The 13,458-nt window shown below is 33.1% G+C and overlaps 1 protein-coding gene across 1 annotated transcript; it reads left to right on the forward strand.

Moving 5' to 3' along the window:
• On the forward strand, nt 1-6,089 carry LOC132544091 (mucin-2-like). Its single transcript, XM_060207658.1, has 10 exons — nt 1-19; nt 353-502; nt 757-836; nt 2,032-2,103; nt 2,657-3,002; nt 3,336-3,409; nt 4,360-4,431; nt 4,674-5,082; nt 5,626-5,790; nt 6,049-6,089. The coding sequence occupies exons 1-10, from the start codon at nt 1-3 to the stop codon at nt 6,087-6,089; spliced, it is 1,428 nt and encodes a 475-aa protein (XP_060063641.1).
• Nucleotides 6,090-13,458: the final 7,369 nt, after the last annotated feature.

Raw genomic sequence — 13,458 nt, forward strand, 5'->3', positions numbered from 1 at the left:
ATGATAATACTACTTTCAGGTATTTTTTGTCCATACAATATAACACATATTTAAACGTTAACTGAGGTAACGACCTAGAAAACATGCTTCCTTTGACCAAGACAATATTACATGGTTGTCCTATTTGAAGTACAGCAATTTTTTGTTATCAAAATAAGGAAGCTCTGTGTGGAGTATGAGCGAAGCTATGGAATCATTTAGTGATTTTTGGAGAGAAAAAACAAACGGAGCACTAGGCTGTACTCTTCCTGCAAATAACCAACAAAGTCTACATAAGAACCTCTTTTTATGTATAGATATATGCATAATCAGCCCGTTGTTCACCTATTCGTATGGGACCTTTACATTGCAGTTACATTTGCATTGGTTGTGTCATGCAAGGCACAGCTGTGTGAAGATGTAGATTCCGCTCTCTGCAAAGATATATTCTCCCTTAATCCTAGGCTGTGCTCGACTGATTGTTTCTCTTCATCTATCTGCCCCCGCACCTGTGGAAAATGTCGTAAGTATAACAGCACCACAATGTTAATATCGATAAATTCCTTACTGATCACCAATGTCCTTCATAATCTGAAAACATATTCATATATCACAATGATTACACTGTATACATAGCACAACGTAAATGCGTTAAAGACGAAATCATGTCCATACAAACACAATGCATGAAAATGCATACAGCACATGAATAGTACATGAATACACATTCATTTTACGTTATTATAGAGAAATGCTAATTTATTTCATATGTTGCAGCATTGAAGTGTTACGACTGTCACGAAGTGACCGACCCAAACCAATGTAACAAAACATCACAATGTCCATCTCCTGATCATGTGAGTTGATAAGTTCTTCCTTCATTGCGAGACAAAAAAAAAATCAGCTGAATTTTAAGTGCATCCTTTGAACTGGATAAACGCAGCTGCAACATGTAAAATCACGGAGTAATGAAGGAAGATTGTTTTTTTCTGTCATGAAATGAAGATCTCTGAAAACAACAAATGTAAGCTGGTTATGTAGTGTCTTTGGTTTCATGTCCATGATGGTATGGTTTATTTCGGAATAATTAACTGCATAGATCTCACATTACTTGCTAAACAGCGTACGATAAAATCATGTCGGTGTTGAAAATATAAATGTTGACAATTAATTTTAAAAAAGTAAGTTTCAAGCATTTGATTTACAAAGTCTTTACTATTTACAAGTAAGGATAACCTTTCTGAGGATTTAGACCATGTTTGTTCCATTAATCTAGTATAAGAGACGACTTACATAGGAAAATTGTCTATACACTCTAACTGAACCAGATAACATTTTTTTCACAAAATATGAATTAATTCTAGAGCATTTTAATCATATTAATGTCGAGAGTCAAAAAAGGTGGAGTGTTTCAGGGGAGAACATAATTGAAATAAAAAGAAAAGGAAAATGTCATCAACAGACTGTATATACATAACCTTTGCTTTAATGTAAATTAGATAAAACCTTATTTCAGATAGCAATTAGTATTCTTCCCTATATAAATAGTATTTAGCTGTATACGGCAGTTACGGGAAACAACTGTAAATTACCAAACGCATTGATACTGTAATTTGCTGATTGACGTCCATACTGTATTTAAAAACATAAATAATTGTTTCAATAAGCGATTTTATTGATTGAAATATGCAAGTTTTTTTCGCGAACATTAATCAGATTCCTATCCAAATTTCAGCTTGTATTTTAAGACATTGGTCATGCATTACATTTCTATTTAGATACAAAATAAGTTATATTGGTCGGAAGAGGCTTTTAAGGACACATCGAAGTCTTTTTTTATTTATCATATTCTGTCCAATCTATTCAGCGAAAGAAATAAAAACATATTAGACGTGATTTACATGTAAAAGCTGATAAAAATATCATGTTTGATAATAGTCAGTGGAAGTGAAAAGCTAATACCGACTCATGTTTGCATTAGGCATACCAAAATGTATGAATTGCTTTGAAATATAACATGCATTAAACTTACAATTTTCTTTTCTTTCAAAGTTTTGTATAACGGCAGAGTCATTTAATGATGACTTCAAGGTTACCTACAAACTAGGATGTGCCTTAAATTCCGTAAGTGTACATCATACCATTAGCATTGATCAACGAACATAAATTACATTTCAAAATATTGTGATAGTGAAATACATGAGCAAGCGTATTATCAATCGTTACCATTTTTATATCCATGTACATAACTGGTATGGTGTTTTATCAAACTTAAAGCCCTATAACATGTAACACATCTTCCAATACTTTCCAATACTTATTCTCTCATTATAATTTCTGGTATTAATGTATGATTACCTTAAAATAAAATATCATCCCAATCCTTGTGTGCATGCGAATACGAGGATGAAATAACCCGTGAATAATATTTTCCGAGGACGGAGGCAGAAGCAAACGCATGTATCCCTTTCGAAGGCCAATAAGACCTCGTTTTCGCCTGAAAAAGATCAATAATATTTTATCATCTAACGACAATCCTGATTGGTCAAAATTGCAGCATAGGTTACTGGATTGCTATTTTCACCCGTGAGTCCAACATATTAACATAATCACCTATAACTAAAACAATAACATTTTTTAACATGTTAAAAGTATAGATATTGTAATACGTCAACAGATATGTGCACAACACATTGTACCAACATTGAAGCGCAGAGACAATGCCCAGTTAGAGCAGATCCAGCTGAAGGGAACTTGTTGCGCAAACGATCTATGTAACATTGAAACATGGCATGTATTGACAAGGCCACCACCGTCTCTAACGAGTCCGAATACAAGCCAGCCAACATCATCTGTCTCCAAACCGTCGACGTCATCACTAACGTCAATTCAAAACATAACATCAGGTCAATGCGATGACATCAATGCTAATATATGCTCCCGTCTTCAAACACTTATACCTGATATGTGTTCCAACGACTGCATTGCTAACGAAGTTTGTCCAAGAAGATGTGGGAAATGCAGTACGTAAGTTTGATGTTTAATGTCATTTTATTACAAAAGCAACTGATAAAGATATTACTAATCTTTATCAGCTTTCTAATTGTTGTTGTCAAATAACTTTAACTTATCAAAGGCAAGGACACTAATGTACGTCTCGTTAAAACAGGAAATAAATCTGTTTGTTGAAAAAGATAATTTGGTAGATTAATTTTATCACCATGTTTATGAAAATAATTTTTTGTAAATCCATTTTAACGCGAAACCAAATAAGATATATACAGCTACCAAAGCATAGCTTTAAGAGAAATTAACTATGCTATAACTCTAACTATTTCTTTGCCATATACATGTAGTTAGATGTTACGAATGCAGCCACGTGCCCAGTTCAGATAGATGTTCAAAAACAACTGTCTGTGGTAGAGGAGAGGTAATAATTTAGCTTAATTCAGTTGATATCATATTCTGTTTTACATATACGTTTTACATACAGGCAACATTTAAGATAAAATGTACAAAGTACTTCGTATAGGAAGGATGCGGTATAAATTTTCATTACGTAATATATATCAATATTAATTTACTAACATGCGTATGACATGCCTGTCTGTCTACATAGACAGCAAAATAAATTTAAATTACTCGTTTATTTAAGCATTGGCGCTTTCATTTCTTAATCTTCATGATGCTTCACTTAAATTGCCACCATACCTCGTTACTCGGCAGTTGTCTGTGACGGCATAACAAAGGCGATAACAATATATATGACGTCATGATTAAATTGAATATACAGAGAATACATGGTCAGTGTCTTAAAATATAGGCTATATTTTGCTGAGGGTGAAGAAAGGTGAACCAACTTTGTCATTCCGTCCCTAGCTAAAATACATCTTATATTATCAGACACTGACTTTGTATTCTATTTATCCTGCAACATTGATGGAAAATCAGAAAATTGCAACTTAAGCAGTTTTGATCTTCAATCTGTGTTTACTTGACATTGACGTTTCACTTAATTTTTGCCTGATGACGATCGCGAAATTAATTGCTCAGCGTGGAAACAGTTTCAAACTTCATCGGATATAACAGCGATTTTATAAATTTTCGTAAATCAACTTGTTCATTTCAACATGTAAAATAGCTTATCTAAACAACTATCTATATTTCAAAACGTAATATTAAAGTAAATTCAGAGAGTTCTACTGTTTAATTTATTCTTTTCCTACACTACTCGCTTACAATTCGCTTTAACTATACGTGTACACGATGAGCAAGGAAACACAAACCTATGAATCTAATTGCAGCGCAAAGCACGTTTGAAACTCACAACTGATATGTAAGAAGTTAGGTTTAAACCAGTTTTATTCTCTTCTCTTTCAGCAATGTCTTTCGGTAGAGACGATTTCGGCAGCTTTTGTACATGGTTTTAAACTAGGATGCATGGACGAGAGAGTAAGATGAAATGTTTTAGAGCTTTATGTCATGTCAGCATTTCTGTAACGATCTCTTGAATGTTTCATTGACCATTGTATAAAGAGATGCATATAGCTTGAACTTGGAGTTTGGTTACATTTCTGTCCTTGTCAGAGGAAATTACAACAATGAGTCATTGTCAAAAACTATATTTAAAGTTAAACACTTGCCATTCGTTTTTATTTAGTGAATAAATCTATTGCAATTTAAACCATTTCAAGCTCTGCTCGACGTTTGGTCAGAGTGCTCCCGCAACGTTCGGGAAACGACAAGGATATGAGATATACATCCACGGAGGATGCTGTAAAGGAGAGCTATGTAATCATCACGTCGTTCAGCCATCACACTCAGAACCACCGACTAAAAACTCAACCACACCACCGACTATCAACACAGCCACATCGTCCATATCCACTGTACCCTCTACCACCAAAGCACCCAGAGCAACTACATCCACTTTAATATCAAACATCAGTACAACTACGACAACTACGCCCACTATACCATCAGCTTTTACCGCAACAACGGCAACCACATTCATTTTACCATCAACTACTACCGCAACCACAGCAACCACGTCCACTTTACCACCAACAACCAGTACGACTTTGCTATCTACTAGACATTTAAGTCAATTAATTTTTTTTTCTAAATCCCACTAACAAGTATAGTTTGAATTAGTTTCACACCAGTCTTGCATGACATTTCGAACTGTATGTCTTTATTGATTACAAGCTGTATATTTGCAAACAGTTTCCAAACAAAATATTTCCTTGTCGTTGAATCAAAATGTAACGAATCGAAGCAACAGATATTTAACAACATCTTATCCAGTGAAAAGAAACATTCAGATTTGCAGGTTTCTATTCAGAAGCGTAAGTTAGTAGACGTGTACATTTACCTGTGGAATAAAGCTATGTAACTATACTACTAAACTGATTTTAATGATATGAGGAAAATAATTATGATAATGACAAAATTTCAACAATGACCATCACTTTCTTACTCTCCTGTATTGAAGGGGAAATGATCGTGGAAAAAACTAACGTTGTAATGCTGCAAAAGTACCGTAAACGATGTATGACTAAACGTCATCCATTCAATTATAAATATAAAACCAAGGAACTAACAATTGAATAACTTGCTTTTATTTTCAACTCTATGTCATGATAGCTGCCGATGTGGTGACCAGTACACTTATACCATGTGAGGATTACGACAAATCGGGCTACTGTGATCAGTTTGTGCCTTTGATTTGTTTAAGTACAGATCCTATGTCGCAAAAGTTCGCCTTAGCAAATTGCGCCTTAAGCTGTAAATTTTGTGATAAATTTCATGGTAAATATGAATATCTTAATTGTTTATTTTCTAAATCAAAACATTTAGTGTACTTTGAATATAATTAAAGTGAAAATTACTTTACTTTATTTTTCACTTTGAATCTCTAAACGGACTTGAAAACTATCTTTTCAATTCATTATTGAATATAAAATAATATTAACATTTTTCAATGACATGAAATGTATGACAATAAACAAACTTTATTCCTCCCTTACAGCTGCAATATCTTCTGGTGAACTTGTTATTCCAACGTAGGTGAAAAGTTTGGCAAGGAAAAACAAGTGCTTATTGGTTAAACTTGCAGGTACAGAAATTTACATAGTACAAAAATTACATTACTACTCAAATGTCTTTTAAATTTCAACATACCACACACACACACACACACACACACACACACACACACACACACACACACACACACACACACACACACACACACACACACACAAATATATATATGTGTTAAAGAAAGCGAATAAATTATTTGACCTCCCCTCCTGCTATTGATACGCTTATTACGTACAATTTTAAATATTATTTTTTCCGCGTGCGTTTTTCACGTACGTTTTAACGAAATATATTGGACGCTGTACAATATTCATGTTACTCAATGAATATTCACATTTTAAGATTAAAATATCTTGTACTGCAATTGATCTTAATGCAAGTATTTCCATCTCAATTTTGCATCTTTCAGAAGGATAACAAGCTTTGTAGGCGAAAATAAAACTTGAACACAAAAAGGTTGAATTAATGGTATCGTGACAAATTATCAAAATTGTTACTTTCACTTTAATGTCATGCGTAGCAAATTTATATATCTTATATATTTTCTCGTTTCAGGATGAACAAGAGACGATGGCCGGTCGTTTTGTAATTTGTGACATAAAATCTAATGATGCGCGATGCTAAGCGTGCGTTTCTTGTGTTTCTGATCTCCTCATGTGATTTTGACTTGGATAATCAAGTTATTGCACGTGCAATATAGAAATATATTAAGTTATGAGACTTAAGTATTATTTTATTTTGCTTTTTCGTGTTTTTGTTTTTTTGTTTTTTCTATTATTATTTTATTTTGTTTTTGTTTTTGTTTTGTTTTGTTTTGTTTTTTTTTTGAGAAAAATAAGAAGGAAGGAAATGAGAAAAAATTCTGAAAATTATTGATTGATTTCTCTTACGATGAAAGCTCTTTATTCACTGGAGCAATATCCACCACCAAGAGAAAATGCAAAATAAGATGGATATATTACCAGGCTTTAAATACCTTGATAAGTTAGTGTTAGAAGTTCATTGATGCCATATGGAATGTATCGACAAACACTATGGTATACAAACTCATCATATTTTCACGTATGTCATGTTAGATGACAACGATGATATTCCTCCTGTGGTAAAAATTACCACGGTCCAAGAAAACAAAATTATAATCATGCACTAATGGAGTTTGGAATGTCTAGCTTTTGGGTTTCTATGATGTAAAATATTCATGTTAAAGGGCAGCGTTCCTCGATCGTGCTGTTAAATCCACACTTGATATTTATATGACAGATATGTTATTGTGCATGCAGATAAAATGTCGAATAACTTGATCCTTGTCTGCAAACATTATTACAATTCCTATATACAAAACGAATTAGGCAGATTATGGAGGAAACCCAATCAATACATTATGAAATATTTCCAAAACATCTTATTTTGATAATGTAACTCAAGAAGTGGAAGTAATAGTATATGGATTTCAAAGAACTTCTAAAACACATTTTCACATTTTTAAAAATACGGCCAAATCAAAGAAGAAATGTAATGAGGGCGAAATCGTAAAAATGATCGAGCTCCGGATTGACACTATCTTCGTCGTCGAGTTTGGTCGTAATATCTCCCAAAAGAATATTGGTATACTTATGGAAAATGACTGTGTCCCTCTGTTGGCTGACTTTGTTTTCATACGAGGCTTAATTTATCAAAAAGCTTATCAAGTCATAAAGACATTGAAGTTTGTTTAATTTCACTTTCACTTTATACCGAAAATATCTTTTCTTAGTATAACAAGAAAAGTATTCACCACGTCCATCGTATATACCCACCAGAACTGGAAGTCAAAAGCACGGCAGACTCTCTTAAATAAGCCGCTTATCTCGACAGTTTTCCACCAAACCGTATGATGAGCGTGATGATTTCAAATCCCCTATTGTGAACTTTCCATTTCTGGATGGCGACATTCCTGTATCCTTTACCAATTTTGTTTGCATCTCATAGTTGATTCGATATTCAACGATCTGTTCCGATTATCAGCATTTTCCTTAACGTCATATGAACTATATCGACAAATATCATACAAAATCTCATCACATTCTTTAGTATGTCAAAATAGATGACAATGAGAACCCTCAGTTGTAAGAATGTTTCTAGGGTGCTACCCGCATGTTAGCGGAGGAATGATATTTTAGAGTCCACGAGAACAGAATTGTAATTTTGCATTGCTGAAGTACAGGGGAATCTCGGGTTTGCATGCTCAGAATGTCAAAAATGTTTTTATATGATATAACAACCATTTGTAAACGATAAATGACATATTGTGAAACTTTCCCTAAATTTCAATTGTTTGACTTAAAGTTTAATTAAAATCTGATAAAATTCCAAACCTGCTTTACAATACAGTATAATCAGCCATTCGATGCGTACCGGGTTTGAATCTATTGTTTAACTGACATGGTAAAATGTGTGTTTGTGTGGGTGGATGTGGTGTGTATGAGAATGTGTATATGTGTGGTTTTTTTTGCACCTGCCGAGTGTTTTCCTAATATACAGGCAATAATTTTTATGCTACCAATTTCATATAATAGTCAGTTTTTAAAGAACTGTCGTATTGCGTATGGACTAAGCTTGAAGATGACATGTATTGGCTTTGTGCTATGCCTTTGCTTTTATGCCCTTATTTTATCATTTTACTTGTTCAATTTTTGCTCTAGAAATTAACTGGCGGCTATTAGACCGTTGGATCTGTTTTCTCAAATGCCCAGTATATTTTGGAATACCACCAAATCTAAACCTACATACATGTATTATGAAAAGGTGAAATACTGGCACGCTTTAGAAAATACACATGTACTAAAATTATCTGATGTATGAAAATACGTAATTTATTTAATTATGTGCCAGCCGCACCTTCCTATCTAGGTTTGTACTTTTGTTTCATCATATTGGACTTTTCTTAGGCGCTAATCAGGCTTCAAAATTTAGGCACTTAGTAGCATTGACGAGTCCTAGAAAGACGGAACAGCTTTATAACGCAGTTTAATTCATTGTTTGACGGTTATGTATTTTACTCTTAGTTATGAAAATGTCTTTTGTAAAATCTTTAGTAAGGTGTTGACTTCTTTTTCAATATAAATGCCATATGCTCTTTCTGATCTATTTGGCCTGCACATCCCGACTCAATTTCCATACACAGTATGTTGGACACTACTGCGTCGTTCATTTATCATGTCTCAAGTTCTAAAACGTTGTGAAAAAAGTATTTAAAGAATCCTTTTCTCTTTAAATCACAACACAACCATTGCAGCCATTCAAAAGAGACATATTCTCGTTCATGGAGAGGAAATCGGTCCTTCATCTCAACTTTTTATCTTCAGATATTTAACTGTCCTCTAGCACACTTTACGTTATTCACATCTGCTGTATCAATCCCGATTAATCTTTTTCAGTTATAATCCTCTTCACAGATGAGCCAAAAATTGGCCATTACATCTTGTCCCCAATCATAGGCCGCCAAGTATTTTTGACAGCGCTGACCTCTTGCAGATAACGAGAAGAGAGTCAAAGTTGATAAGTTGGCAAAATGTCCTTCAGATCAACCATGATCAGATAAAAATTAATCAAGACGGTAGAAGTTCAGAATTATACACATAAAGAAATTGACATCACCTTGGACGGAAGAAGCCATAATGGAACAAATATGAACGTCCTCATAAAGAGCTTATAGACAATATTACATATATAGGTACGGAATACCCCGGACATTCCTTTGGTCGGAACATGAAACGAGATCACTTCATACCCGATAACTATATGAACAATTACAAATGTGATCGAATGATATACCGACATATGGAAATATTGAAATCGACAATGAATTGTATCTGACTTTTAATTTGATGAATACGTTTCCAATCTCCTCTGTAGTTAAGTCACTGTTTCAGAAGTAGCTTAATAAATGGTGTTATTAAAGTATACATATTCATGGGGTATGTGATCGTTTCCGTGAAAGCTACATAACGAATCCCACAAGCAACTATACATCTAACACAGATGTTACTGATTAATCTATGCCACTGTATAGTAATCGATACATGTATCGACAGAGGAGGAAAATTGTTTCAGGTATAAACTTAATTTTTGAATAAGGTTGTCCTTTTGACGACGGCATGTTTAGTTTCCATTCTGATTTCCACAGTTCAATCAAGGATAATTTTAAACACGATACTTTTTTTCCCCAAAATATTATTTTAATGCCCCAGAACTTAATTACAGAGAGCTCTGCCAGGGTTGGGGTCCTGGGGTCAGACACTACAATACATGTCGCCACACAGGAGGGCTTCCTCTCACAACACTCATCAATCACCACATACAACACCCCTACACACACACAAACACCCCTATACACTCTCACCACAATCAATATGCGTGTTTCATATATTATTTCTACTTTGTCACACTGTTGTCCTACATGTCTTGTTTTGTTTACAATAATTATCACTTTATAGAAAGGTATATCAAGTAGCACAAGTATCTAATATATATATAATATACATGTGATTCCTACCTTTCATTACTTGTCGAATTTTGTCACTCTCGATTATACCTGTTTTACATGTTATTTATACATTATCTTAATCATATACATTCGCAAACCTTTCATTCGTTCTCAAACATAAATAACATCCTTATTTTCTTACTTTACAAATCTTTTTGACTGCAAATGGATCGGGATAGACCCCCCCCCCTCCCTTGGGAATCAGCACACACTAATGACTATAAAACAAATTTATAGAAATTATAATGCTATATGAAGAAATTATATATATTATTAAGAAAAAATGCCAAATGTTCGCACTGTTTATGGGTATTACAGGTACACAATGATGAAAATTAACGTAAAGGGAAAGTTCTCTTATAGTTACATTGCATTTCGGTTTCCTAACTGTTCAAGAATCCAGTAAAAATTCCCCTCTTTTCTTGAAATTTTTTTTCTAAATCATTCTTTTTAGCAATATATTTTTCCACTTTCAAAACCTGCATGAAATACAAATTACATTATTGAAATATTGGTAATTTTTTTTTTTTTTTTTTTATTTACAGGTAAAAATATGATATCTCAACATAAACAAGAAATGGTTTAGTCTTCCACTGAATGTTGTATTACAAAATATTGCATCAGTGTTACTCAGAGTAAAATGATTTTGAAAATTGTCATTTTCAGTATACCATATAGTGAATTCCTGTAACAATTCATTTGTATAAAAACAATTGTACAGGATGTGTTCCATTGTATCTTCTTTCCTGTTACAGAATGAACATGATTTTTCTTGTTCTATGCCGATTTTAAATAGAAAAGATTTAGTTGGTAAAATTCTGTGATGGATCTTATATTGAAAAGCCTGTAGTTTGGTTTCTTTAGTATATTGAAAAACACATGCATAAGTGTCAAATTTAAAGTTTTCACTTAGGTCTAACTTTATTCTCCACTTTTCCTGACTTTAGAAAGGCTGTACAAACTTTTTCTCAGTATACATTTTGTAAATAAATCTTAAGCTCAAAGAAGTTTTTATTCTATAGATTACACTAGCAGTTTCACACATTTCTATATTTTCCCCTTGAGAACTCCTTCTTCGATATTTGTCTTTCCATCTTGGTTTAATTTTATTTAAAAGTAAATAAAAGTGAAGAAAGCCTAAGTCTGGAATATCTTAAATATTTTGCCATTGTTTTAATTAACCATTTCCAAAATAGACTATTGATTTTATTAAACACAAACTGTTTCCATCTGATTCCCAAATGAATTTTGTTGTAAAGTAGCAGGCTAATTAAGTCTTTATCTAAGTGTTCTTTTAGGCTTTGTGACTCATTCTAAATTTCTGCTAAAGCAAAAATTACATCTGTCCAGAACTTGTTTTTAATATGTTTCCCTATATTTTCAAGCAACTCTGATTTCAGTCGAACAGCAATGTTTGGATCCATTATAAAGATTTCTTGAACTGAATTTTTTCAATGTGTTAGTTCATTTTCAAGTAATCTCGTTAACCATTTCAATTTTAGATTTGTTAAAAGAACTTATATATGTAATTTAAAAGCTCCATTTTCTAGCAAACCAATCAAGGTGTCCCTTTTAATTTGTTCCACTTTGTAATTCCAAATAAACTTGTACAGTATGCTATTTAATAGAGTTATAATGTTTGGTGATGGAGTTGGAATAGAGCTTAATATATGTTCATATGTAGGAATGATAATTGATGTTACCACTGTTATTCTGCCAAGTAAAGAAAGATCTCTTTTAGCCCAGAATTTCAATTTACGTTCAGTTCTTTTAGTTTGCTAGACTATCTTTCCATATCATCCGAATTGAATGGAAAAAATCATGCCTAATAGTCTGAATTGACCTAACAGGAAACGTTTAACATATATCTGTAGAGGTTCAACATCAGGATGTCTTCGGAGCCAGAGATAAGATTACTACACCTATGATAAAGATATATAGGGACAATGAGTCGCCTTGGCGACAGCGGCGATGAAGACTGAAGAAGTTTGACAAATGACCATTATTAATTATACAACTTTTGTATAACACTTTTAACCATTTTCTGATTGATTCTCCAAAATTGAATCTTTCCTTGGCTTTATCAATGAAATCCCATTTTATTGAGTCAAATGCTTTTTCAAAATCGATAAGGTAGAGTAATCCAGGCTTGTTTTTTTTCTAAAAGTTATATCGTACAGCTGTCTTATATTTTCCCCAATAAACCTACCCCTAATGAACCCAGTTTGTGTTTTACTAATAATATCAGGTAACAGTGGCTTAATCCTATTGGCTGTGGCTGCTGCTTTTTGTAATCTACATTCAGTAATGATATTTGTCTCCAATTTCTTATATATCGTCTATCACTTCCCTCTTTTGGCAAATATGTAATACTATTTTGACATTGAAAATCTGAAAGTTTCCCATTTTTACTTTCATAGTTAACTGATCTTCGAAGATGAATTCCTAAATCACGCCAAAACAATTTGTAAAATTCTACCCAAAACCCATCTGAACCAGGACTTTCCTTATTTTCCATATTTTTAGTGGTAATTCATCTAACTTCAGTAATCTCTCACAATTTCTTTTCTGTCCTTCACTCAGAATCTGTTATTAATTAATAAACTGTATTATTTTCTCATTTTCCCCCCAAATTACAGAAGTAATTAGTATTTTTTCACCATCCTTATACCATGCAGCTATGGATCTGAACACGACACCCTTTATTTTATCTCTACGAATGTCTACTAAGTTTCGGTTTTTTGTTTTCCATCTCGGTCAGAAGCTCTCTAGAAAGATCTTTTTAAAGTTTTTCTTCTAATTTGATTATATCAGTTTCAAGACTTTTCCCCTATCTTTTCAAGTTCTAT

This window comes from Ylistrum balloti, unplaced genomic scaffold, assembly GCF_031769215.1.
Source record: "Ylistrum balloti isolate Yb309-2 unplaced genomic scaffold, AGI_CSIRO_Ybal_v1 Utg369780, whole genome shotgun sequence".
Classification (NCBI taxonomy): domain Eukaryota; kingdom Metazoa; phylum Mollusca; class Bivalvia; order Pectinida; family Pectinidae; genus Ylistrum; species Ylistrum balloti.

What these genes read in the sequence shown, in the direction of transcription:
- LOC132544091 (XM_060207658.1), top strand. An exon ending in CTGTCTGTGGTAGAGGAGAG is followed by an intron (nt 3,410 to 4,359) that starts GTAATAATTTAG and finishes CTTCTCTTTCAG; the next exon opens with CAATGTCTTTCGGTAGAGAC. An exon ending in TAGGATGCATGGACGAGAGA is followed by an intron (nt 4,432 to 4,673) that starts GTAAGATGAAAT and finishes AACCATTTCAAG; the next exon opens with CTCTGCTCGACGTTTGGTCA.